The following is a 27,310-nucleotide window of genomic DNA, read 5'->3' on the forward strand; positions in this document are numbered from 1 at the left end:
TGTAAATTTCATATTGATACTTATTGTTAGGGTCCCGTTATTTTGTATTTATTTTTGTTTACTTTATTCCATATGTGAGATAATCGATAAGATTTTTTTGTTGAATATTCTAACAGTATTTGACAAGTATCGGTTACTGAATTTGTCTTTTGCTTTGATGATGTGAGTGTTTGATTGCTTTTGGGCAAAAAAAAACACAAAGTCGACATCAAATTTGGGATTTTTTTTTTTAATGACTTTTTGTTCCAAAAGTTGTTTTTTGATTTGATATTGTTGTTAACATTTCACAGGCATGTTCAATCGTGGAAGAAAGAATTAAATTCCTCAAAAAGTTCAATAGAAGATGAACAACACACAGATGGATGGACGAACGAATCGGAAGGTTGGAAAGTCTTCTTCTTTTTTTTTTTTTTCTTCGTCGTCGTTGTCGGTTAAACGTTAGGTATTATAATCGTTTTTTTTTTTTTTTATATATTTAGTGTTGGAGCGTTACTTGTTTAGCTATGTAAATTAATTTTGTGCTGAACTTTGATATTTTTTTTTCTGTTGTATTTGTATTGACTTAAGTTTACTCTGAGCTTACGAGGCTTACGGTCTTTGGGGATTCAGCTGATTTTGCTAATAACCTAATTGCAAAATCGTAAGCACACCATAACAATGTTTTATTTTTCTTCTTCTTTATATTTTCGCTTTCAAGTGCGCTCGAGTATGATGGTAGCTACTATATAAGTAGATGGATAGTATTTGTGAATCTTCTTTAATGATTTTAGCTGAGCTGCTTATTTGTTTGAGCAAGTTTTCACAAGTTTTTTTTTTCTATTTTTTTTTTTGGTTTCTATTTGTCTGATGTGCATCCATCTTAATGTAATTTTATTTTGTTTTGTAAAAGGTTAACAAGTTTGTAAAGATGTACATGACGAGAAGATATTGTTCAAGTAGTATATAGAAAAAAAAAACTAGGAATTAACATCGCATAGTGATATTTAGATATTGCAGAGGTGTGCGATGGCACAACATTGTTGCTGCTGTTGGTTTTTTTTTTTTGTCGAGAGAATTATTGTAAGTTTGACAATATTGTGACATTTAAGCTTGTTGCTTGTGTGTTAGAATATGATTGGGAATAATTAAAACGTTCATAAGAATAAATAAAAAAAGAAAAAACTTTTATTAAATAAATGTTAATATTCTTATCACTTAAGTGGGTTGCCACATTTTTAGTCCTGAACATTTTTTTCTTATTTTGGAAGACTACCCTAAGTCAAAAATATCTGAATCTTAATTAATAAAATTTATTCTTTTATATTCAAAAGAACTTTTTATTCATGCATCGAATAGTTTAACCACTAAATATAGTGTACCTTATTTAAAAAAAAATTTTTAAATGGGAGCGGGTCATAATTCTGCTTGTCAAAATTCTGTACGACAAAATTCTGTGGGGTTAAAATACTGTAATACCATAATTCTGTACGGCATTATACTGTAAATACAAAATTCTGTACGTCAAAATACTGTATCAACAAAATACTGACATGCAAAATTCTGTTTTGTAAAATTCTGTACGGCAAAATACTGTATATCAAAATTCTGTAAAAATGCTGTAAAAAAATATAGTTTTGATAATGTAAAAAAGTGCGCGCGCACTTTTTTACATTATCAAAACGATATTTTTTTACAGCATTTTTACAGAATTTTGATTTACAGAATTTTGATGTACAGAATTTTAAAATACAGTATTTTGACCAACCAGAATTTGGTATACAGAATTTTGACTTTCAGAATTTTGTTCCTACAACATTTTGCACATACAGAGTTTTGACATACAGTATTTTGGCATACAGTATTTTGAATACAGAATTTTGCAACATACAGAATTTCGACCCCAACCCTTTTTAAATGTGATCGTAAAATTCGGTTAGTGATGGGAACTACCGACTAAAAACTATGACATTATTCGGTAGTTGCAAAATAGGATAGTTCGAAATCATTCATTGATTCATTCATTTAGTTACTATTTTCATTCGAATAACTTTTTTCTTTCGATAGTTTTTCCGTTCGAATGATTTTTTTATTTGATACATTTTTTCATTTGAATAATTTTTTTTTTGATAGCTTATTCATTCAAATAGTTTTTTTATTCGATAGTTTTTTTTTGTTCAAATAGTTTTTTTTTTCCAAAAACCCTAAAAACCAAAACAAAGCTATTTTCGAATTAAATTATTCGTCGTATTGTCAAATCTATTGACCTTAACCATTTTATTGCAATTTGAATCGATTGTTTACATTTATAATGAAATATATTTTTCAATATTTCTCTCCACACTCAAATCTACAGTTTTAACAACATCACATATTATCTATTGTGCCAACTAAATCTAAATATTATGCTAATTTTTGTATATCCAGGTTCGCTGATCAGCTCTTTTGTTTACCAATGTTTTCATTCAACTTTCGTAGTAAATTTGCCTAGTAAACATTTTATTTTCTTGTGTTTATTATTATAAATTTCCAAACACTTTATTTTTGTATATTCACAAAGATCATTGACTTAAAATGAAATAATAAATCCTTTCTCTTGTTGATAAATCAACAAACTGAAGAAAAAAAAAACATAAACCACTCGCTCTAATAAATTTTTGATCGAAATCTAAAAATGTGTACTAATTGCTTAAGGTCATTTCCAAAAATTAGCTTTTACCCTTTCGTAATCAAGTTCCCATTGTTAAATTCTTCAGTCAGCTATAGTTATTTGGACAAAAATAAAAATTTTAAATTGAAAAAAAGTGTCTAGAGTTTGTATGGATATGGGTATGAATACTTTTTTGATTATGCTCTCATTTTTTGTTGTTGTTTTTCATTCATTCCTTTCTTTTCTTCATACTTCTTCAAAACTGATTGATATCTTGTTTGATAGCTGATATGAAACGCATATTAACCTCACAGTCAGATCTTTCATTCATTCTTTAAGATCACTCTCTCTCTCTCTATCTCCCTCTGTATATTTGATTTATCGAAATGTTAACAACAACTGGCTCAGCATGGAGCGCGAAGGCAAATGGTCGTGGTCTATTTCAAATGGCTCACACGCCGGAAAGGTATAACTGACCACTGCCATACTTTCGTAACGTTGTAATACGAACCAAGCATAACGTGCTGCGCGCTAGCTGACTATATACGTACATACTGTTTGCGTTCATAATCAGTTAACTGGGTTAAAAGCATTGGAATTCAGTCTTGGCCAGTTGTTGCTTGGCCTACCCCAAAAGCCTGAACCAAACCAACTGCAGTATTATATTTATAGAAAAAAAAAAGAAGAAAAAGAAAAACTTCATCGGGAGTCGCTAACGAAGCCAAGCCAAGTGGCAGGCAGGCGACATGGTGTGGTATTATAGTAAGTGAGTCCCTTGCGTAATCATGTCTTTAAGTATGCGAAACACTGATGATTATGTTTTTCTTTATTGCAATAACATATTATGTAGGTATATGTATAATCATGAGTAGCGTTGCGATGCTTTTGGCACTTTGTGGCGTTGCCATTTTGTGGCTTGTGGCTATGTTTACCTTCTTCGAATTTTTCGAAGTTTTACAGCTAACGTCTGCGATGAATCAATTAAATAAATGTAATTTATCTTTTGATATTTTTTTTTCTGTCCGAAGGGTCAAACGTTTTATTGCATGTTTATAAAGCTTATCAATCCGGTTTTTTTTTTTTGGTAAAGTTGCATGTTTATTTTATAAGTTATCAAGATTTGTTTGTTTGATTGTATGCTTTTAAATAAAACCATGCTAAGTTTGTATGATTTTCAAGAACCTTTTTACAACTTTTTGACACCTTGTATTTACAAAGTGAAGTCAAATATTGATCCAAAACTAAACCAACCCAAAATACACCAAAATAAAGAGAACTTTTGTCCTCATCAAACAAAAGCGCACTTATTATGCATTTTAACACCGATATTTCTTGCATTTCTTCTTAAGTGATAATTAAATGCATTTTTGTATGTGCCAAAAATTTTGAACAAACAAGTTCTTTGATTTACATAAATGTGACATCTTTAAAATGCATAAACAAACAAATTAAAGAGGTCATGGACATTGTCTTCTTCATTTCCTATATTTGATGTATACGATACAATACAACAACCTACTTTCAAATGCAGTTGTATCATCATCGTCTTCATTATTCTTCATGGTCAACAATGTGCGTTACTCTGGCCAAAACAAACACACAAAATGCACCTCAACTCAATAAGGTATTACAGAGATATTACATCTTTCTATATTGCCTTAAGATTCAATCTTTCAAGGTCTACTGCAAATGATCGTGATTATTGTGTTCTACATTTTTGGTGAATGATGAAGATGTTATGGTGGTGTTTTTGAAAATAAGTTTAATTCAATAGTACTCGTATATTGGAACTTGGAAGTATAATTATACTCTTTTAAATACATGCATTTGAAAAGAATATGTACAGGTAAAATATGCATAAAAAGAATTGGGATAAAGATGTTAGTTAAAGCAGGGATAAAGGAGTCACAAAGTTCTTTAAAATGTTTTTGGTAAAAGGGTGTTTTTTTTTAATGGGTTGAGTTATATGTGAGAAATGTATCATAACAGCTGACATAATTTTTTTTAATTTTTTAAACTTGGTGAAAAAGTTTTGTTTGTTATAAGAACAAAGAATCTGAAATTTTGGTTAAAACTTTGAATTTGGTATAGAAAGCAAGAACAAAGAGTTTTCATAAAAAAAATTCGATGAAAGGGTGTTTTTTTCGAAGAGATAGTAAAATCTGTAATTGGTTCCAAATGTTTAGACCTCTAAATGTTCATGCGTTTTTAGTTTCTCTCAAAAAAATCGGATCGCCATTTTTTGCTAAAACTGACATTTTTATTTAAACTTTACATACAAAGATTTGTTATCGTTCTAAATGATTTTGTGTTTTAAAATTAAAAAAAAATAAAATAAATTTGTAACATAAATTTTTTTTTATTTTTTTTTTATAGGTATCTAATAAAATACATGAATTTCCAAGGATTAGATAAAATGTAGGTTTGTACTTTCAACTAAAAGAGCAAGTACGTGCAATCTATTCGTGCATATTTTTCTTACTTTATTTAATTTAAATACATGTTGCATTATTCTGGAAACTTGAAGTCGTTTACAGTTATATCTTTTAAACGGTTAAAGCAATCTATTTGATGCCAAGGCATTTTTTGTAGAACGTTTAAGTCCCTACAAGAATACATCTTGTTAATTTGAAAATAATGAAGTTTCAGTGAATTGAATTTTAAAAGTAAAAATTGTTTTTATAATTTTTTTTTAACTTTGACCTCGAATATCTTTAGAATAATGGTTAGATTAATGAAAAAAGTTAACAAGACCTTTTTTGTGGAGCAATGAATTTTCTACAAGAATAAGTCTTGCGCGTTTGATTATTATAATTGTTCAATTTGTTACAAAATTAAGAACAAAAAACGAATTTTTAAAGATTTTCTCGATTTTTGGACCTCAAATATCTATTAAACGGTTAGATAAACAAAAAAAGTGTATAAAGCCTTTTTTGTAGCGCGTTCAATTTCCTACAAGAATATGAAATAAAATTTGCCAAAAAGTCAATTAACAAAACAAATGATTTTTGTTTAGTAGAAGCTTGATGTAAAAATTTAAAATTGCAAAGCGGAGGATCTTCCCATTAATATAAAGAGCTCATATTTGGTGTGTATATTCTAGAGGTGTCTAGCAACTCCGATTTTTCGGAGTATCAAATAAAAAAAAAGAATTTCGTTTTTTTTTGACCCACCCTAATATGTAGTTTCTATAATAATATTAATTTTTTTTTATTTTATTTCCTTTAGAAATATGTGAAAACTATATCCATTTTTTAAACTTTGCGTGAGTAGTTCTTAGAAAAAAGTAGAGTTCGTTCTCACATTGCATGGAAACAATGTTCACTTTACTAAAGTGGATATACTGAACAATAATATAACTCACTGTATAAAGGCCCAGGAAGTTAATTTCCTGCATTCTGTTTACGTTATTACTGACGTCTTCTCAAAACTTCTTCCGACTATGCATAGGTCAAAAGGGTAATGGCTATCATTTCTATTTATCGTCAGTTAACTGAAACTTTTAATCTTCCATTATGACAAATGGTTATTTTGACATTTTGTTTATATTTAAAATCTATGAAGTTAACGCTAGATAGGAATTCTTTATTGTGCACACCGTGAGAAATCAAATCCACGCTTAGACTTAAATATCATGATTACATCAACCAATTTTTGAGACCACACACATCTTTAACATTATTTTGTCAACGATAAATTAAGGTTAATATCTTTAAAAAAATGTCAACCAAATCTATACCTACTAACTGATCAGTCAATTATTTTAAACATGCATTTTACCATTTAACTTTTCCTTTCACATCATCACAACAAAAGAATCTCAACCAAAAAAAAAAAAAAAGCCAAACATTAACCATTTGCAAAAGTTAAATGTCAGCATAAACAAATCACTTTAGTCATCACGTTCCACCCATCAACAGTCCAACCCTGATTGACTTCTTCCATCAACTTTATGTCATTTTCTCAAGATCCAAACAAAAACAATCTCCCTAAAGGCGATGAAAATTGACGACAACACAAGAGATTTTTTTTTTTTTTTTCGTAATCTCATCAAACGACATCGAACGACATCCAAGATGACAACCTAGTTTACCCTATACAACAGAGCAGATAAGTTTCCTGTAAGCCATATATTTCAACAGCTGACGCCATAGAGCTTTCTAACAGAAAAAAAAACAAGAAGGTGACTTATAATACCACAATGACATGGTATTATGTATAAGACTTTTCCATTGCCTATGGCTGAAATATTTTTAAGGGAAATAAAGGAACCCCAATCTGAGGCTATCTCCAGCCAGCTGCTCCCATTCGTATAACCCAAATCGAAAAAGAAAAATAAGGAAAAAAAAAAAAATAAGATATTGTTCCCTTTTTCTTTTCTTTTTTTTTTTTGTATTTTTGAGTCAGTCTCAGTTGTTGTCTAGCTCGAATGAGGAGCTCCTATTTTCAATGGAAATGAGCCCAATTGTGAGGTAATGGAAAACCGCCACTCCATTGCACATTGTCTTTTTGATTTGTGTCTTGTTCCCATAATAAAACTTTGGCAAAAACATTTTAAAAGATTTTCCTGTTTTTTTGTTTTCGTTTCGTATTTTTTTGATTCACTGCGCTGCTGTACCTAAACTATAAACGATTGAGCAACACACTGTGCTACAGTGTGTGTCTATGTGCATGCTGCTATAACACTTTGTAAGTAGATTTTGGGCCCAGCTGTTAGCAGTAAAGTACATGGCCCAGACCTGAATGGAATACGACTCCTATGCACCATCCATCACCACAAAAAACCACTTCCTCCCACCAAGACACACAAAGTGAGAGAAAAACCCAATTTTCCTCACTCGCGAGGAGTAAGAACCGCCAAGGCAGTTTCATTTTTTTCTTCAGTTTTCCATCAGGTAAAGCCCGATCAAGCGGTACCAAGCTATAACAACCTATTCCAAGCAACAAAACAGTCTGTCTGTCCATTCAACTACGAGTATACTCTGTGTCTGTATGAGTAGAATGGAAAATGAAAGTTGTTTTCACGAGTTTCCGTCTGTCTGTGGAGTCTGACGTGCAGATTGGCATATACTCGCATGTGTATCTGAGTTTCTGTATCTCACCTAGTTCACCTGGTTCAAGAAAAAAAATCACCAAGACCAAAAAGGAAACTCAAAAAAAAAAAAAGACGAATGTGCGGGTTGCAGGAAAATATAGGTAAAAGAAAAAAAACGAGTTTAATTGTGCAACACATAGTACTTGGGGGCAAAAAAGTTTCATTTTTTTTTTTGTTTATACTTTTAAATTGCATGCAGGGTAAAGGGTGCCCTTTTTTGTGTAGCGCAGTCGACATCGATTAAGTCATTTTTTTCGACATGCACGAATGAAGGTATTATGAGGAATTGTGGTGTAGAATTCCTCAGCAGTTTCAAACAATACAAAAAAACTCTGAAAACAATGTCTTTTCTGCAGAAATTAAGAAGAAAAAATGAAGGAAAAAAAAATTTAGATAGATATTTTTATATGCACTGAATTCAAGCATAATGTACCTACTTATATTAAAACTGGACCTTATTTTTGTCTTCCTGTTGTCGAAAGTGTAATACGAGCATTATAAGGGGGTAACATGAGCTTCTTCTGTGTACGCGCTGTTGTGCACAGAGCAACCATAGGTAAGCCTAATGACACATTTTTTTTTTTTTTTACAAAAAAAAGTAACTGATATCGCGGTTAGATTGTGACTTACTTTCAGAAAATGTTACATTTTGGAGAATAAATTGAAGAGAAATGTGTTACGCGAAAAAGAGATTGTTCAGGGAGTGACGGGTTGAGTATGTATAATTGTATGATAAACTTTGAACAAGTCGGTTATTCAATCGGGTTTTTACCTTTTAATTTGTCATTCAGCTACTGTAACTCCTTATTTGAATACATCCAAAATTTTCAATACATTAAATTTTAAAATTATAATTGAATATTCCACCACAATTCAATTATTTTTTTACTTTCTAAAAATGGTTAAATACTCATAAAAAAATGAGTAGTAGAAAACTACAAATGTACTATCTAGCAAATATCTTTTCTTATATTATATTTTCTTAATTAACAAATAAGCAAATGCATTAAATTGCTTTTTACAGCCCTGACGGGCACACGTGCCTTCTTTAATTCATACTTTTTGGTATTATTGTACATTAGGGTGGGTCAAAAAAAAAAAAAAAATCCCAAAAACTATTGGAATCAGTGGGCATTGGTTTGAATACAAATATCTTCTAAACGGTTAATGCAATTAATTTAATGCCACGACTAAGATGCCAATCATAAGAATACATCTTGGTTATTTGATAATAATGAATTTTTAATGAATTAGAAAATTTTGAAAAGTAAAAAATGTTTTTATAATTTTTTTTAATTTGACCTCGAATATCTTTTAAATGGTAAGATTAATAAAAAAAGTTTTTAAGACCTTTTTTGTGGAGCAATCTGTTTCCTATTTGAATATGTCTTGTGCGTTTGATTGTTAAAATTTTTACAAAATTTAGAAAAACAAACAAATTTTTAAAAAATTTTTCGATTTTTAGACCTCAAATATGTAGGGGATAGTGGGGCAGTTTTGAACACGGGGCACATTTGAACACTGCATATAAAATTTTAGTATATCAATCTTTTTTAGAAGTATTACGATATTTAAACCCGTCAACACGATATCCATAAATGTCAATGACTTTCCATCGTTATCTCGGCTGACATTCAGATTTATATGTGGAAGGTGATTTTAATAGTGGTTTTGCATTATTTCAGATTTTTAGTTGTAAGAGTTTAAAAAAAAAAATGCTGCGTGATTTCAAAACGCAATATAATTTTTGTTAATGGTTAATGAATTTTAAACTAATTGACGGTGAATTTTTGAATAAATATATTAATGTTAAATATTTATTCAACATTTTATGTAGTTGACACAGTTGGGGCAGTTTTGAACAAGAACAAGAACATGTTCAAAACCGCCCCGAGCAGTTTGTATCAGACAGAATGTGTTTTATTTAATAAATCGTAATGTTCTTATAAAAAAATAATGAAACTATCAATTGCGGGCAAAATTAAAGAAAAAATGGGAATATGTACAACATAATTGAAGATTTAAAAAAATGAAAAAAATTGAAAATAAATCTATTTTACTCTGAGAAGCATAAATGGTGTATAAATACCATTTTTCTGCTTTTTTTTTTGAATTTTTCTTGGGTTTTGTTTTTCTTTTGAACTTATAAATGTGATAAACTGATAACTATAGTTTAAATTTTAATGTTATTTTTTCTGAGTTTTTATTATTTGTTGGTTAATTGAATATGATATAATAATCAATTTGGAGTTTTTGTATGTTCTTATTAAAAAACTAATAAAAAGTTAAGTTTTATTTATTCATTACAACGAAACTAATACTGCTGTTCAAAAGTTCCCCTTCCACGTTCAAAACTGCCCCATTTGAATATAAGAGCCCATATTTTTAAAACATCAAAATTCAATATAAATAATTTGTTTAACTAACCAAATGTTCTTTGAAATCGAAGTTCAATGTTACTGTTCAATGTTAGTAAACTTTACAGATCAAGAAAACGAACATATTTCGTTTAAGCAGTGGCGAAAGAAAAAAGCGTTCAAATGTGCCCCACTCTCCCCTATCTATTAAACGGTTAAATAAACGACAAAAGTGTATAAGGCCTTTTTTGTAGAGCGTTTTATTTTCTACAAGAATATGTAAAGAAATTTGCTAAAAAGTCGAAAATATTTTTTTAGTAGAAGCTTGATGTAAAAATGGAAAATTGCAAAGCGGAGGACCTTCCCATTAATATAAAGAGCTCACATTTGGTGAGTATATTCTACAACTTTTTCAAAATTTATACAACAATAATAATAAATTAACTCACCTTATATAATTTATCCTTTTGATACCAAACATCCTCTTCTTCTTCTTGTTGACTAAAAGTCTGATCCAAATTTAGATCATCTCTAGACCGGGATAAAATTTTTCGTCGCGATACCATTTTTATTTATTTAACTGCAAAGAAAAAAAAATTGTTTTATAAAAAAAATTCAAAACAGTTATAATTACAATTTAATATTCATAACACATTCATAAAATAAAAATAAAAACTCAACCAGCCAAAGCAAAATTTCAAATTTAAATGCAATCCTTTTTTGAAGCACCTTAATTTGATCTTTATCTTCAATCAGAACTTCTCTGATACATACATATACCTTAAATATGTTTACACACAAAACCACTTTTCATCATATAAAAAACCAGGAAGCATTTTATTCGTCATATCCATGCGTAATCATAAAAATTCGTACTCATTTCAAGATACATCTGAGTTTTTTGGAAATGAACAATAATAATTCCCACTTAACAAAAAAAATACAATCGAATTTAATTAAGAAGGTGAATAGGGTTTTTGAACTTCATACAATCTCGCATGCGGGTGTAGAAAATACAAACTCACATAAAATTTCTTCCATTCGCAATGACATGTATTCAATTTGACATTAATTGCTGCATTTATATAGTTTGTCAGTGCGGTTGATGACTTTTCAAGACAAATGTTGTCATGTTAGATTGTATATTCAAGCAAAAAATAAAAACAAAAACAAAAATATACCAGGATTCACTGTCTTAAGGATGAATTACCTATTTGAATTTTAAGTATGTGCACGTGCGCTGGATTAATAGCACTATTAAGTGCTTTTAATGGAGGCAGTTCAAACCAGATAGGGTTGTTCAACTTCATTTTTTTCGGGAAGAGGCTATCAAAATGTATAGATATTGTGGCGCCCGCCATTGCTGCGCCACCATGAAGGTTGGAAAATTGCATGATAATAAATATAAGGGGTTTTCTTGAATGATAAGTGGTTAATTCTATTTTTTGATGAAAAGATTATTCAATTTCTTTATTTTCGTTAAATGGACTATCTGAAAGGATATTTTTTCTTTATAAATTTGTTAAAATTACCATATTAAGTGTAACATATATTGTTTCTGGTCCATTTTGTGGCACATATGTATATATTTTACATTTACAGGGACTGAAATTCAAATTGCTGAGCAATATAAAATTTAAATAATTTATGACAAATAAAATATTTGACTCGTTTAAAGTAATTATCGATTGATTTTTGTTAAGTTTGAATTTTCCAATAATTTTTAAAAAATTTTTTTTTTTTGAGACTTTGTAGCGTTATAAAATTTTAAATAAAATCCACAGAATTGAAACGAACATTTCCAAGGAATTAATGGCCATAGAAGGTCTAGAAATTTAAAGTCTTGCTAAAAGCTATTTAAAATAAACTTAATTCCAACTTAATAAACTACAAGCCAAACAGAGCTCGGAGAATGGAAAGATCAACAAATAAAGAATATCTAATTGGTAGGCCAATACCCAAAGAATATAGCAGTACTCCCATTTTTCCATTATTAGATATTTTTCTTTTTTTTTAACAATTTATTTAAATCTCATCTATCAACCTGTATTTACGTTTTGCATTTGAATCAAGTTATAACATGAAAATGGAGGAAAGTAGCACCTAAACTTAAATTAAATTGTTTCAATTTACGGTCACTTGCTTAAGTTAACTAAACGAAAGAGTTGAGCATAGAACTCGATTTTACATCTTTATTTTATTATTTATTTATTATATTTTTTGAAGAGTATTACGGTGTTATTGAAATATACACAAACATTTTAAATACGTTTTTGAATGAACGTATTTCATTATTAGAAATGTGAAAATGTTGATTAAACTTTGCTGAAATTTATAATAAACTTAAAGTTTTTTCAATACCTACCTAGTATTGGAGTAAAATTAAGCATAAAATTGGTAAAACCACGGAATCCAGGGAATTTCGATAAACTTGTAAAACGAGTATAGGGCTACATTATTAAAAGGTTAAATAAGAAAGTTAAAAACAAAAATTTCACCGCTCTCGATTACAAAAATTTTTAAGGACCGTTTACTTTCATTCCGTATGAAAGCGTTCAATCGGAATTGCTGTCTCATTTGAGATTTTGTTCAAATTTTGTATAAATGTTCTCTTACATCAAGCTTCTACAAAAAAAAATCATTTTTTTATTAATTAACTTTTTAGAAAATTTTTTTACATATTCTTGTAGAAAATTGAACGCTCTACAAAAAAGGCCTTATACCCTGTTTTCAATTATCTAACCGTTTAGTAAATATTTGAGGTCCAAAAATCAAGAAAATCTTTAAAAATTCGTTTTTTGTTCTTAATTTTGTAAAAAAATTGAAAAATTATGTAATAATCAAACGTGCATGACATATTCTTGTAGGAAACACATTGATCCACAGAAAAGGTCTTATTAACTTTTTTCGAGGTCAAAGTTAAAAAAAATTATAAAAAACAATTTTTACTTTTAAAAATTTTCCAATTCACTGAAACTTCATTATTTTCAAATTAACAAAATATATTCTTGTAGGGACTTAAACGTTCTACAAAAAATTCCTTGGCATCAAATTGATTGCTTTAACCGTTTAGAAGATATTCGTATCCAAACCAATGCCCACTGATTTCAATAGTTTTCTTATGACCCGTATGCATTGCGATTTGGATACGAATATCTTCTAAACGGTTAAAGCAATCAATTTGATACTGAAAAATTTTTTGTAGAACGTTTAAGATCCTACAGGAATACATCTTGTTAATTTGAAAATAATTAAGTTTCAGTGAATTGGAAAATTTTTAAAAGTAAAAATTGTTTTTATAATTTTTTTTAACTTTGACCTCGAATATATTTAGAATGGTTAGATTAATGAAAAAAGTTAATAAAAACTTTTTTGTGGAACAATCTGATTCCTACAAGAATATGTCATGCGCGTTTGATTATTATAAATTTTCAATTTGTATTTTCTACAACAATATGTAATAAAAAAGTAATTAATAAAAAAATGATTTTTTTTTGTAGAAGCTTGATGTAAAAATGGAAAATTGCAAAGAGGAGGACCTTCCCATTAATATAAAGAGCTCATATTTGGTGTGTATATTCTAGAGGTAACTAGTACAAAATCGAAAAAAACGAATTTCGATTTTTTTTGACCCACCCTAATGTATACCTATTTTTCATCCTTTAGTAATATAGTCCTCAGTATGAATGAATCAAAAAAAAAAAAAAATATTTTTTGTGAAAAATGTCTGTTAATAATGTTTTTCCTTCCGTATATCTGCAGCTTTTACTATCGTTCTAAAGTATTGCCTCTTTGGAATAACCTCTTTTTTTTTATTGACCTATTCACTCTTTCTTTTTTCTTTCGTCTTGTATTGCCTCTCTCTAATTTATTTTGCTATGTATAGGTATATAAACAATAAAAATATTCCTTCACTTCACAAAAATGTTTATAAATAAATCTGTTTATAATATTATAAATAATAACATGCTACCAATTCACTCCCCTTTTACACTTTTATGAGTTCATGTTTTTATGTTAAAAACAAATAACACAATTACATTCAAGAATGTCTACTGTGACCTGTTTCCAAGAAGTCTATGTCATAAGAAACCCACTTAAACAAAAAACAAATCAGTGAAAATACTCACGTATATCCCACGTGATTTTTTTATATATTTTGTTTTCATAAATTGTATATTAAAAACATAAAACAAAGCTAATTTCAATACATAAAAACATTCATTACAAATCAATAAAAAAAATTTAATTTATGGTCAGCCTACTTTCAGAACTTGGCCTAATTCTTTAATAATATCTAATAAAATATTTACCTTCCCACCTCCGCATACTTGAAAAAAAAATACATATACACTCACACTAACACACCATTAGATTTAAATAAACGCCAATATATACCTAAGCTATAAGATCCACATGTTGCATAATTTATAAACCACAATTTTAAACTGGCTTACACACCAAAACTAAATTTAAAATATCTAACTAAATTAAATCAAGCTTAAAACTAGTTGGCCATCAACAGCATTTTTATTCAAATTAATCAAACTTGCTTAGACGAAAGAAAGAAAAAAAAATAAAATATTTCAGCAAAAATTAAATTATTTTTTCTTTTAAAATTTTATCACATATAAATACTCCCATCAACACCGCATAACGATGATTGTTATTATCTCACACTAAAAACGCGTGTAGATATTTTCAAACCAAACACTTAACAAAAAAAAAAAAAAAAACAAAAATACAACAACAATATAAATGCCATTGGTTATGTATTAAAGAAAGAAAAAAAGACCAACACAAAATATAATATCAACCTCAATGATATGTAAATTAAACCAAATCAGTTGTTCTTTTATATATATTTCTCACACATTTCTGCTGTATAGCTTTTTGGCTTCTTTTTCTGTACCGTAACTTAAACCCAAATAACAAAAAAAAAAACACTTAAATTTTGAAGTGCAAATAAATCGCAAACTTTATCAAACCATCATCATCTCTCTCTCTCATCGAGTCAAGTCAGTCATAGACCAACAAACGTGACATCAAAATTCAACCTCCAATAGATTTTATTTGTGTGCCAAGAAGAACTATCAGCAGTATCTATAGTAGCTCCACCTTTCCAGACTAACCGAGATAGAGTTGAGACAATAAGATACTCTCGCAAGCAAATTGGTTTGCATTAGCAAACGCGCAATGTAGGTGTGTGTCTTTAATAAAACATGAGTTAAATAACCACCACCATCATCGCCACCGAATGCGAGTGAGAATCTCTTATCGTGCAAGATATTTATTTGCCTCAAACAACGAACAGATTTACTATGTTCGCATATGATTACCCGGCAAGCATTTGGTAACATCAACAAAAGCAATGGTAGAATCTCTTAGACTTTGGCTTAGTCAGTGCTGCCCTTTCTGCATTTGTAGAGTGTCATTGACAAAAAATAGTAGCTAAGCCTCTCTGACTGCTGTGTGCTATATGCGAAGGCAAAACGACACCATTTCTTTCGAAGCAATTGGTATTCTTGCAACCAAGTTGCTTCTTTTGGTGGCACTTCACAAGAACTCGTAGACGACACACACTCATACGACACAGAAAAGATACAAAAAAATATTTAGCGCAATGGATTTCCTGACTTGCTTACTCATTACGTGTATCTATTTAAGCAGATTGATTTTATTTTCACAATTTATTTGTCCGTTGGTTGGTTATATCGTTTGTCCGCTGTTCGGGGGATTTGTATATACACAAAGAAAAAAACTCTTAACGCATATTACAACTTACCACTAGCTGCGGTGATGTCGTCGTTCATCCGTTCACAAAACTCCAACCAAGTCAGCAGCCATATGAAAAGTGGGAAGAACGAACGTACGCCTGTTGCATAATAAACACTCGATTGTCATTCAAATGAGGTTCGCTAACCTGTGGCAGACTCTTCAAAGAACTTTATCAAGACATCATCATCATCAAACCTCTTCGTCAGCCTTTCAGCCAACGGCAAGTTTATCTTTGTGTTTATATTTGTCAGAGAGATTCCCAAAATGACTATGTGACGATGACGCGAAATGAGCCCATTTGGCGCAAAGTGCGAGGGATCTTACTGTTCTCTTACCCTAAAAAGTATAAACAAATTATAACTACACTGACAGGAGGTCCACCTCTCATCACATTTTTTTTTTTTTTATATATTTTTGTTGAAATTTACAAGTCTCGTGTGAAATCTCAAGAGTTTGTCAGGGAGTTGAAGGAAACAAAAACAAAAATTTGAAGGAGTGTGTCTGCAAAAGTGATGTCTTAATTTATGCGAATTGGTAGATAATGCAGTTTTACGTGAAGTATTTTTTTCAAAAAGACCTCTCGCCACCATCTTTATACAAAGAAACTCTTCTGACTGCCATCTTTTGTTAATTTTTTTCTTCGTTTATTTGATGTTGGATAATTTACTTCTTTGCATTCCAATGAACAAACATTTCCAAAGAAAATGCAACCTAATCTGGTGGACTTTACTCTGATCTGGTCAAGACAAGACACAAAAAAAAAAAGAATAATTCAATTTCTGACATTTTTACACCTCCATTCAAGGTATTTCTTTCTTTTTTTTTTATTATATTTGTCGACACTCTCTTTTATTTGCATAATATGCCTAAAGCTTAAAATAAAATTCAAATTAAATATTACAACATTACTTTTTTTTATTTCGGTTATAAATCGAAAATAAAATCCCATGTTTCCCATGTGGAACACCAGTTGCGAAAAAAAAAGTTATATCCCAAACACGATAAGTAGATAATAATGCACTGATAAACATATTATTTTCATTTTATCTTTAAATCAAATTATAATATCGAAATGGAGGTAAAACAGTAATTTAACTTGAATTTAATTTGTGATTACTCGTAAAAATTAACTAAACAAAAGAGCTGAGAGGCGAACTCGATTTTATTTATTTAATTTTTTTTTTTTTATTTTGATAAACTGTTATTACCTTTTTTTTTAGAAAAAATAAATTGCTCATCTAGTTTGTTAACTAATTTTATTAAAATTATAATTTAGGTATTTGAGATGAGTAAGCATATTGCGGTAGTAATAAAAAGTGAAACTGGACATATTACAAAATATTTATTTAATAATTTAACCACGATTTATTTGTAAAAGTGATTAACAAACAATAATTATTAAAATTAAATTATATAAGCTGTTGTTAATGAGGAATAACAAATATAAAATGAAAATAGGAGCCAATTTTGGATGAACCTATTATATTTATTATAAAATATGAGGTTATTTAAGCAACTCAGTATTTACTCATTTTATGCCAAACAAACCAATATTTTTTAGTATAATTTGTTTTTATATTGCTTTTAAAATGATGAATAAGTAACTTCTTAGTTGTAGAAGAAACACGGCTTCTGTCGGCCTGTGACGAAGTTTAAAATTATGATTTTTTTTAATCATATTGAGACAAATACGTCGAAAATACATTTTTTTACAGTTTCTATACGACCGCGAGCTAAAAAGAGAGCCAGGTTTAAAGTTCTGCTTCAAGAAAATCAAAAACACTAATGTCGTTTTCGATTGGAATCACTCAAGGATTCACTCATTCTGAAATCCAATAAAACAGTTTGAATCACTTCCACTCAATTCTGTTTTTTGCGTTTGTGTTAGTTATTCTGTGAAATTTTGAATGTCAAATATAAATTAATTTTTTTTTCCTTCAAATGAAATATTGCAAATTAATTTTCAAAAACGGTAATATTCAGCTAATAAATGGGACAGTTGGTTTGCAGAATATTTTAAGTAAGTATATAATGCGTTTATTTGTTTAATTACAGAAAAAAATAACATTTTGAATGAAAAACCAAAAAAATTAGTTATTGAGTGATTATTTTGACTTTTAAATATTCATGTATTAGTGCTTCTGGATTTGATTCTGATTTTGAATCGAGAAGAGAATTTCTCTTCTGAGAAGCGTTCTTGCTGTCATTTTTAATACAATAAAACGGTTTCAGAAGACTTCCAAATGCTTCCGGACGCTTCTGGACGTCCAATCGAAAACGACATAAGCATTAAGTTGGTCTCAGAAATGGAACAATACAAGACGAGAAGGCTTGCAACCGTTTTTTTTAAGTCAACTTGGTGAATTCCACAGACAGATAAGTTATTCAATGTCGAAAATATTTTTTGTCTATGACATTTAAAAGTTAAAGGTATATCGAAAAGAAATGCAAGACTTGTAAATCATAAAATTTTTACAAAGTATGTTTTGACACATGTCTTCCTCCTAATAATTCTTTAGTATAATTTCAATAAACGTAAGGCCTTGAAATTATAGATCTTTCGTATATTTTAATAATAAATTTGAGTGAGCAGATTTTTACAAGCAACCATTTTTACAAAACATTTTTGAAAAGTCAAAGTGTTTTTTTTTTTTGCTATTTATTGGTGGTTAAAAAAAATTACGTTTATTTAGCAGCCAAAATATTCCCATCAACGAGTTCCATGGCATCAATTTGATGAGAGGGATCAGTTAGAAGATATTGCAAATATATAGATTTCAAATTATTGTATAGATTTATAATTGAAAGTGCTTTTTTCATTTAAATAAGCTGGGTGGAAAAAGTTAAAGAAGACGTGTCTAATTAAACTATGAAATATTTTCTGAATTTAATTGTTTGAAAATACAACAACTTCAAACAGAATTTTGCAAAACATTAAATGTTTAGCGCTCGCAGAACCGCAGTGCCAATAAATGTTATGATTTTTTAATTTATAAATGAGCCGAAAACAATCGTCATTGAAGTGTAGGATCTTGGCATTATCTTTGACTAAACATTTTTTGTATCTCACATTTATAAAACTGTGTCTATGGCAAATTCTATTTTTGGTTTTGGAAGTTTTTTTTTTTTTGGGTTTGGAATTTTTTAAGTTTTTAATGGTTCATCAAAAAGGCTAGATTTAATTATTTTATTGTATTAAATTTAACACTCTACAAAAAGCTTCATTTTTTTTCATGAACCGCCCCGTTAGAAGTTAATCAACTTTAAAATATAAAATGTAATTTTTTCTTCATATTTTTCCAATTTTGTTTACAAAATTTTAAGGGTTTTCAAAGAATTTGGCAAACTTTTTGAATTTTTTGTATTCAATTTTTTTGTTTTTTGTTTTCACAGATCCTTTTATTTAAATAACAAACTCTTAATACTATCGTATTCGAATTTTTCAAAAAATTCGAGTTACATAATTATTTTTTCAACTAAAAAATTTTTCGCGTCGTTTTTTTTTTAATTTTATAAACGCATTTTACTTACAAAATTTTCTCCCGGCTCTTGATCTTAAGGTTATTTTAAACCTAAATTCAAAAACCACAAAATTAAAAATTTGTCTTTCATTAAATTTCTCAGTTTTAATCAGTTTGTTCAAAAAAAAAAAATAAATTTTTTTCTTTACGATGCTATATTTTTAATACTTTTATAGAAAACATGGTACAAAAAAACCAATTGAATTTTGTTTCACCGAAACATCTTTATTAGGTCAATTAAAATTTTTACCATTGTTAGATATTTAGCTTGTTACCACTTGGAAGTATGTATGTTAAAATATAACCATTTTTTGTTTTTGATAAATTGCAAATATGTTGCAAACTTGTTAAAATAGAAATGTTGTCGCTCGTCAGAATTAAATGAAATATTAATTGTGAACAACGCAGGTTGATTAAAGAAACATCTATTCATATTATATAAATAGATACAAACTTCCATTTTCGGCACTCATTAAACTAGAATTTAAATTGTACAAGAACTATTGAATTCTGGTATAAATAATTTTAATGGCACGTTATTAAATTTTTTTCATTTTTGTTTTTTATTGTTTAATAGAAAAAAAAACTAACTAATATCATCTATAAGTAAACAATGATGTCATTTAGCTGTTTGCCCTCACTTTGGGGTTTGAAAACAAAAATGTATCTCCCTGGATCCAACCACTAAAAAATTACCAAAAATCTTTAAAAAAAAAAAGAAAATAATCACTGTTCAAATCAGTTAACTAAACAAACCAGCCACTACTTTCAATAAATTGATGCCAGAGGTTAACTACAATCTTCCAATCCCCAATCGATTTTATCGAATAAACTACAAAAACAAACAAAAAATTAACGATTTTTTTTTTTTTGTTTATGTAACCATAGACAAAACTATGAGTGCACATAGTAAAAAAAATAAACAAAAACAAAAAAAAAAAATAATAATATAAACGACAACAACATAAATTGTTGGTCGTGCTAAAAGAAGTTATAGCCTTCTTTAGTATTTATACAAAAAAACAAGAGTCATTGCAAAATGAAAGGTAATGTTCATGTATCTGCACTTTTAATACACCACCACCACCACCATTACCAATCTAACCTTATACCATCGAATAGTTTTGGCAGCATCAAAGAGGTAGTAGGTACATATCTTTAAGCGTGAGTGAATGTATCTTTATCTTTTGAACTATTAAATAAATATCTGCAATCATTGAAGATTATCGAATTGTTCAAATGAATTTTAGAAAAAAAAAATCAAAAATTCATATGTATTGATCTTTGAACAAATTAGGAAACTTAAAGTTGTCACTAAAAAAAAGAAACAAAATAGAAAGTTTCACATAAAAACATCAACAAACAACAATATAGAAGCAACAAAATTTATGTTAGGAAAAAGATAAACTTGTTTTAACTGGTTTTTATTGCTTTTTTTTCTTGTCGTTTTATCTTTTCCGTAAATAAGAAAAAAAACTAAGATATAATTTGACTTGTTGCAAAGAAAATTTAATCTTCTTCAAAAGCTCATTTTGCAATGCAATACCAAACCGACCTTGAGAGATAAATGCAAAAAATACTAAATAAAAATAATATTTCAAGACCATTTGAGTAGGTAGACGTTAAAGCTGTTTGCTTTCCTACGCATTAAAATCGGACGGAAATTCCACCCATCAATTAAAATTTTTATGTTGTCTTAGTTCGTATTGAGTCATCGTTTTGCAAAGAAGAGTGTTGGAACGTTTTGGCAAATGTAATTTTAGAAACGTTGCCAGAAATTTTACTGTGGACTTTATTGTTACATCACCTCAAATGGCAAATCATTTGTAATGGAGGAAAAAAGATTGCTGCTGAAATAACAAACATTAAACAAGTTATGAGAAAATTCTTGTGGTTTCTATCGAATTTTGGAGCAAACATTTGAGACTGTTTATTGCATTATTGCACATTTAAATTCATTACAAAGGGCTTTATAGTCAAGAGCCGACAGATAATTTTGAGTCAAGAAGTATAAGTATAACCTAAACGTAATACGCAATTACAAAGGTATATGAGATCTTATAAGGAAAAGTAGTGCAGTGAGAATTTCTTTCTATTTTATTGTTAATTGAAGTTAAGTGTGTAAAAATACATACTGACCAATGCTCTAACCCGGAGCTTTAACCCTAATTCCTCGACCCCTCAATTTTTCAAATCACTTTTGTCTCTTTTTTTAGTTCAAAATTCCACATCAAAAACGCATTCTCTACCTCATTTTGTGTTTCATATCTTTTCAATATGTTAATAAATCTAATTAATGCATATGGAGAAATTAACCGTTATATTTGATTATGTCATTTCATAAATTCTATTAATAAATTTATACCATAGTTATGATATGAATATGATGAACATGTAAAATCTAAAATCAAGTTCGCTTCTCAGATCTTTTGTTTATTTTTTCTTAAAGTGTCATAAAGAGATTTATAGACTAAAAACCTGTTTAACCGTTATATTTCGGTTTGAATAATTTAACTTATATTTAATTATTTGTCATTGAATTACTTTTTTTTACTAAAATATTTATTGAAAGTGGTTTTGTTGTTAAATTAACAAATTGTGAGAAATCTTCATCACTAAAAATAATAATCTTTGAAAGGAATCATAGTTATGAATGAATACCTGCAAATTCTTCCAGAAATATCATAATAGTGTGAATAAAAATTTTATATTCATTATCTCAAAAGATTATATTATCCATGGTGATTTTTTATGATAATTATTCATATTTTGCTCATTTAAACGGTTCCTATTTAGGTCCATTTATCTCTGAGTCATTTGTTATTTTTAAACACAAAATTCGCTTATCCAATATTTGTGCCACCGTTAAAATTCTTCTTCCTTTGAAAATTTACCGGCAAATTTATTTTTTATTTCCTTTAATCAACAGAAGAACAAATTTCTTGGAATTTCAGGCACAAAAGGAAACAAATAAATGAAATGTTTTTTCGTTCTTTTTTCTTATTGATGTTTTTTTGATCGTTTAAGCAGCTCCAGAAGACCAAAAGACATCTTTTAGAAATCATTCTTCTAAAATATAAATATTTTGCAATTTTCAAGACAAAGTTTGCATAACAGAAAAAAAAACAAGTTCGTTTCTCAGCTCTTTTGTTTCACCTATAAATTCACACAAATTAGAGTTTTCCTATGTGAAATTCATATCAAGTTCTCGTTTAATCTTGAAATTGGTATGTTATTTCAACAATACAGCATTTCAACAATAAATTACAAAATCAACAAGCTCCACATCAACGATCCATGTTAATTATATATATTCGTGGAGAAAGTATCCTTACGCACACGCGATTTTCCACATTCCTATGCCTGGCTTGTATTATTTTTTTGTTTGTTACAAATTTAAACTTCCTCTAACATAACTTTGTACTTGAATAAAAAACGTAATAACTTCTCCCACAGACAACTCATTAACGACAAATTCTTTAAAATTACACACATCTAACTAAACTGCTGTCGAAGCAAAAAAAAAAAGAGAGAAGAAAAAAAAAAACATGTTTTGTTTTTTCTTTGCTTTCATCAAGTCGTTAGCTTCAATAAATCTCTTTAAGTGCGTACACTCGATTTTGATATAAAAATTACTCAATAATTGTTCATACACATTTAAATATATCTCTAAGCAAGCGCATTTGTATGTGAAAATCAGGCTTTCCATACGACATTTTCTTTCAACCAACGGGAGAGGAAGTCAATCCGAGCGAATACCATATTTGTTTTTTTGCTCCTATAATATACCCTCCTATACTCGGTCGTTTTAAAGCCAAAGTGAAAACTCTTTAAAAAGCATATTATAGATACAATTTTTTCCGCTTGAATAAATCTGGCAGTGCAAGTGCACAACATAGTTGAGCTCTGATTTTTTTTTCGCTCATGTTTTTTTTTTTGCTAGATTCATGAAAACGTTTTTTTTTTTTTTTTTTTTTTATTTTCTTCCATTTTTCTTTTGTCTTTACACTTTAGCAGCACATTTACACCACTTGTTGCATTAGAGCAAGCAAGTTGGTTGAAAAAAAAAAAAAAGAAACTCTCTCCTAACTGAACCGCGGATATCAGAGTCTATAGCCGAAACATTCATATAATTGCTTTGGATAGATATATTTTCCCCATATCATCATCATACCAACTGAAAGATACATAATTTTATATATATATATTTTTTTTTTTTGTTATTATTGTTCATTGCTCTACCCCACTGCAGTGGGTACGTTTTTCTTGTCTAACAATAAACTGTGAGTTATTTTTTGAGTTCATTACATTTGATGGTATCCATGGGTATTGGGATATGGAGTGGCAAATGTGAAAGCAGGTGGCATGTGATAGATACGTTTTTATTGCTGCTATTTTTTCGGCTTAGTGCCAAGCTAAAGCATATTATTCAAGTGAATGTATCAACAAAAAAAAAAAAAAAAGAAAAAAAAAACTTGAAGGAGGAACGATTAATTATTGCAAAATATCTACCAACTCATTGTCCATCTACTAATTACAAATAAATTGGAATTAAACCACAAACGAGCAACAAAAGAAATACACAATTTCATTTCAACAATAAAAGGAGGTAAAGGAATTTTAAATGCAAGTATTTTGCGTATTTAATTAAAATTTACCATCCGCAATTGTTATTTTTTTGTATGTCGGTATTAGATTGGTAAATATACATTACAAAATAAGAATACAATTTGCCTACCATAAATCAAGTTTAGAAGTTTTTTTTATTGACTTATAGCTCCATAGTGAGTGGTTTTCTGTTACACCCTGAAGCAGAAGATCCGTTGGAATTCCTTTCAAAGCCATGATGTCAACGACATGAAATATTAATGATTAATCAAAGGCGCTCTAAGAATTTTGTGTTCATCTTCTTTTGTTGTTCTTCTTTTTTTTTATTATGTTAACTCATAAGTTAGATAATTTTTTTTTGTTTTCTTTGACTAAAATATGGCAAACATACAAAGAGAAAGGTTTTGGCAAACACAAAATTTTAATTTTTCTAGAAGATGAAAGGAGAAATTTAGGAATATTAAAAAAAAAATTGGAAGGGTAATGAACGCAAAATGCTAAATTGTTTTTGACTGAGTTCATTCATGTTTGGGGGATTTATTTTAAGACATTTTTGTTTAGTGGTTTTTTTACAGGGTGTTTCGCAATTAGCAAAGAAACCAGCTAATTATTTTATGCGTAGTTTCATCTCCTGACCTTGGAAATTACATTTTAATAACTTAAAATGGATACTTTTTGGAGATGTAATCAATTTAGTCGTTGGTTTTCCAAGCATATAGTCCAGTAATTTTAGGTTTTATCAAGCTCAAAACTAAAATTGAACTATGTTTAAAAAGTGTGTTCTAAATAATGAAGGCGCTTATTGTACCAAAAAGAAAACATAGAAAATTTACAAAAAACGTGGTTTCCCCTTTTGCATATTATTTTTTATCCCAGTGTGTTCATTTTTACATTTTTTAGTTAATCTGTATTTACGTAATAAAATAAGTTAATAAGACCAAAAAAATGTAAGCTGCTTCGATAAAAACCTCAAAAATTGAGCAAATTAAACCACCTTCACCTTCTCCCAAAATGGTTCATTTTACTGAAAAATGTTACAGGCATATGTGGCAGATAATTTGACGATGAACAATTTTTATATTAACCTGTGAAGATGACCTCCGATCAATAGGTGTCGAGATATTTGCGAAAAAATTTTCGTGACCTTTTGACCCTTAACTAAAATGACTGGACTAATACGAGTGTTCAGGATATATCGTGGGCACAAAGCCAAAACCACGAATCTGCAAAATTGTAGTTTTGAGAAAAACGACTTCAAAGTTTTGGAAACTCATGCAATCTTATGGAAACTCGTGCAACGGAAATTGATAGTTTAGGCTTCTAAACAACAGATGGAGGATTGGGATCAACGCAGTGAATAGAGGGACCGATAACAAGTAAAATGACGCATTTAAGTGAAAATGTCCAAAAATGCAGATTCGCGGTTTTGGTGTTGTGCCAACGATATGTTGATTAATAAATGACTAAGTTAAACAAAAGAAGCAAGACTTGAATGCTGAATAAATAATAACTAGAATAATTTTTTGGGAATGTCTTAAAAGTTTATGTCCAATGTGTGAAAACTCTTTTAGAAAAGTGTTTTATTAAGGGAAATTTTCGAAAAAAGGCAACAAATTTGGACTCTTTTTATTCCTTTTGCAATATTTGTTATAACTTGTAAAGCAAGCCGAATTTGAAAATTTTACATTAATTTTTATATTTTTTTAGAAATCAGAAAATTTATGCTAGTGTTTTTTGCTTATTTATTCAGCATTCATTAATATTGTTAAGATTGGTCATTTATTGCTAAAGATAAAGCCCGAATACTAAGTTTTCTTTAAAAAAAAAATCGACAAAAAAACTTTGAAAAATCATGTCTCGAATAGTTATCTATAAACATTTTTTTGATATGATTTTCGAGTTTCGGGATCAACTCTACACGAAACTAGTGTTATACTCATTGTATTTTAGTAGTTTCATAATCTTATAACCACTTAAATGCATCGTTTTTATTAACCTAATGCTTTTACTCGATATTTCATTTTTTTTTTTAATTTTTTGTACACCTACTTTTACGTTATGATACAAAATCGCTTCCAAGTACGATTTCAATAAGAAGAATAATGCATCATTGATTAATATTATTGCTTTTTAATCAAGACATAAAATTCAATTATAAATATGATTAAACTGGTTTTTATTCTATAAATCTAATGATGACAATCACAAGAGAAACTAAACAAAAGATTTGAGGTGCGAACCTGATTTTAGATTTTACATGATAAAATCATATTCATAAGTCATTGTGATGGCTTAAATCATAAATCGAGTTTATTATATGAGATTATCCAATATAACGGTAATGTGTTGTTTTTTTTTTAATATGAGCATTTATAATGCATATTGGAATTAGAATAATAGAAATTGATTTAAAATTTTGAATATTTTAAAAATGACTTAAGGTCACTGAATATATAAGTAAACGACTAATGTTTAAAACCATTGAGATATGCAATTACGACCTACAAACTAATATTATCTGTTTTGCCAAAACAACAAATCAAATAGATAAAACTAAATTGTTCAAATTCCAGTCTCATACTTTGAAAAATGTTTATTAAAGAAGTATCTTCTGTGATCCTTTCATAGCGTTGGGCTCCATTTGAATAATGATAGATTCCACAGACTTCAAATACTATTTTTTTCCATCAATATCTTACCATTCCAATGCATTTATCCTAAAATATTTTTGTTTTTTCCTTCCGTAGGTTGAATGTCAATTTCCACCACACAAACTGTCATTTCAAACAAAATTTTCTATTTCAAATGAATCAGCAGCACGTACTTTAGTAAAAAAAAAAAATGCACTTCGTGGCTTTCGGACTTTGTTTGGGGTACAACAAAAGGGAACTCTCATATATGTATGAGTTGAGTATGTAAATCTAAAGAAAGAGAGATAGTCCGCCCATTCGAAGAAGTGAACATTGAACACGCCAACACGTATCGGTGATTGACCCTAAACATTACAGACAAATATAAATATGTACTATACGCTCGGAAGCGTCTTCATAAACCGCTTCACTTATAAAAGTATAAAGGTATACTAACTCGTATATTGATTTTGTTTTTTTTTTTACTCAATGTAATAAATATTATTATTATTTTTTATGATATGAGTATTTTGTTGTTGTTTTTATTTTGTTTTTTCATTCATATAAAAAAAAAAAACAATAACCGATTTGTGAGAGCGTATACGATTATTAATAAGAATTACGTGACAAGAAATTCATGTGCATCGATGACAACGATTATACTCGTCGAAGTCAAAGAGAGAATATTTTAATGC

The 27,310-nt window shown here is 28.8% G+C and overlaps 1 protein-coding gene and 1 long non-coding RNA gene across 6 annotated transcripts in view; one reads left to right on the forward strand and one right to left on the reverse strand.

The window, feature by feature from the left end:
* Nucleotides 1-27,310, reverse strand: part of LOC129921371 (uncharacterized) — a 118,971-nt gene that overhangs the window by 79,420 nt on the left and 12,241 nt on the right. For 2 of the 5 annotated variants that reach the window (XM_056003175.1, XM_056003173.1), the window contains exon 2: nt 10,528-10,658. In XM_056003175.1, the coding sequence (XP_055859150.1) occupies nt 10,528-10,644 (117 nt within the window). In that variant the 5' untranslated portion in view covers nt 10,645-10,658. Of the gene's footprint in view, nt 1-10,527; nt 10,659-11,288; nt 11,415-11,610; nt 11,660-27,310 lie in introns of those variants that run through there. The other 3 variants (XM_056003174.1, XM_056003172.1, XM_056003176.1) reach the window with 3 other exon arrangements.
* Nucleotides 16,494-27,132, forward strand: LOC129921373 (uncharacterized). The gene is made up of 2 exons (XR_008773510.1): nt 16,494-16,661; nt 26,733-27,132. It is a non-coding gene; the product is annotated as an uncharacterized LOC129921373 (long non-coding RNA).

The sequence above is a fragment of the Episyrphus balteatus genome, chromosome 1 (assembly GCF_945859705.1).
Source record: "Episyrphus balteatus chromosome 1, idEpiBalt1.1, whole genome shotgun sequence".
Lineage (NCBI taxonomy): Eukaryota > Metazoa > Arthropoda > Insecta > Diptera > Syrphidae > Episyrphus > Episyrphus balteatus.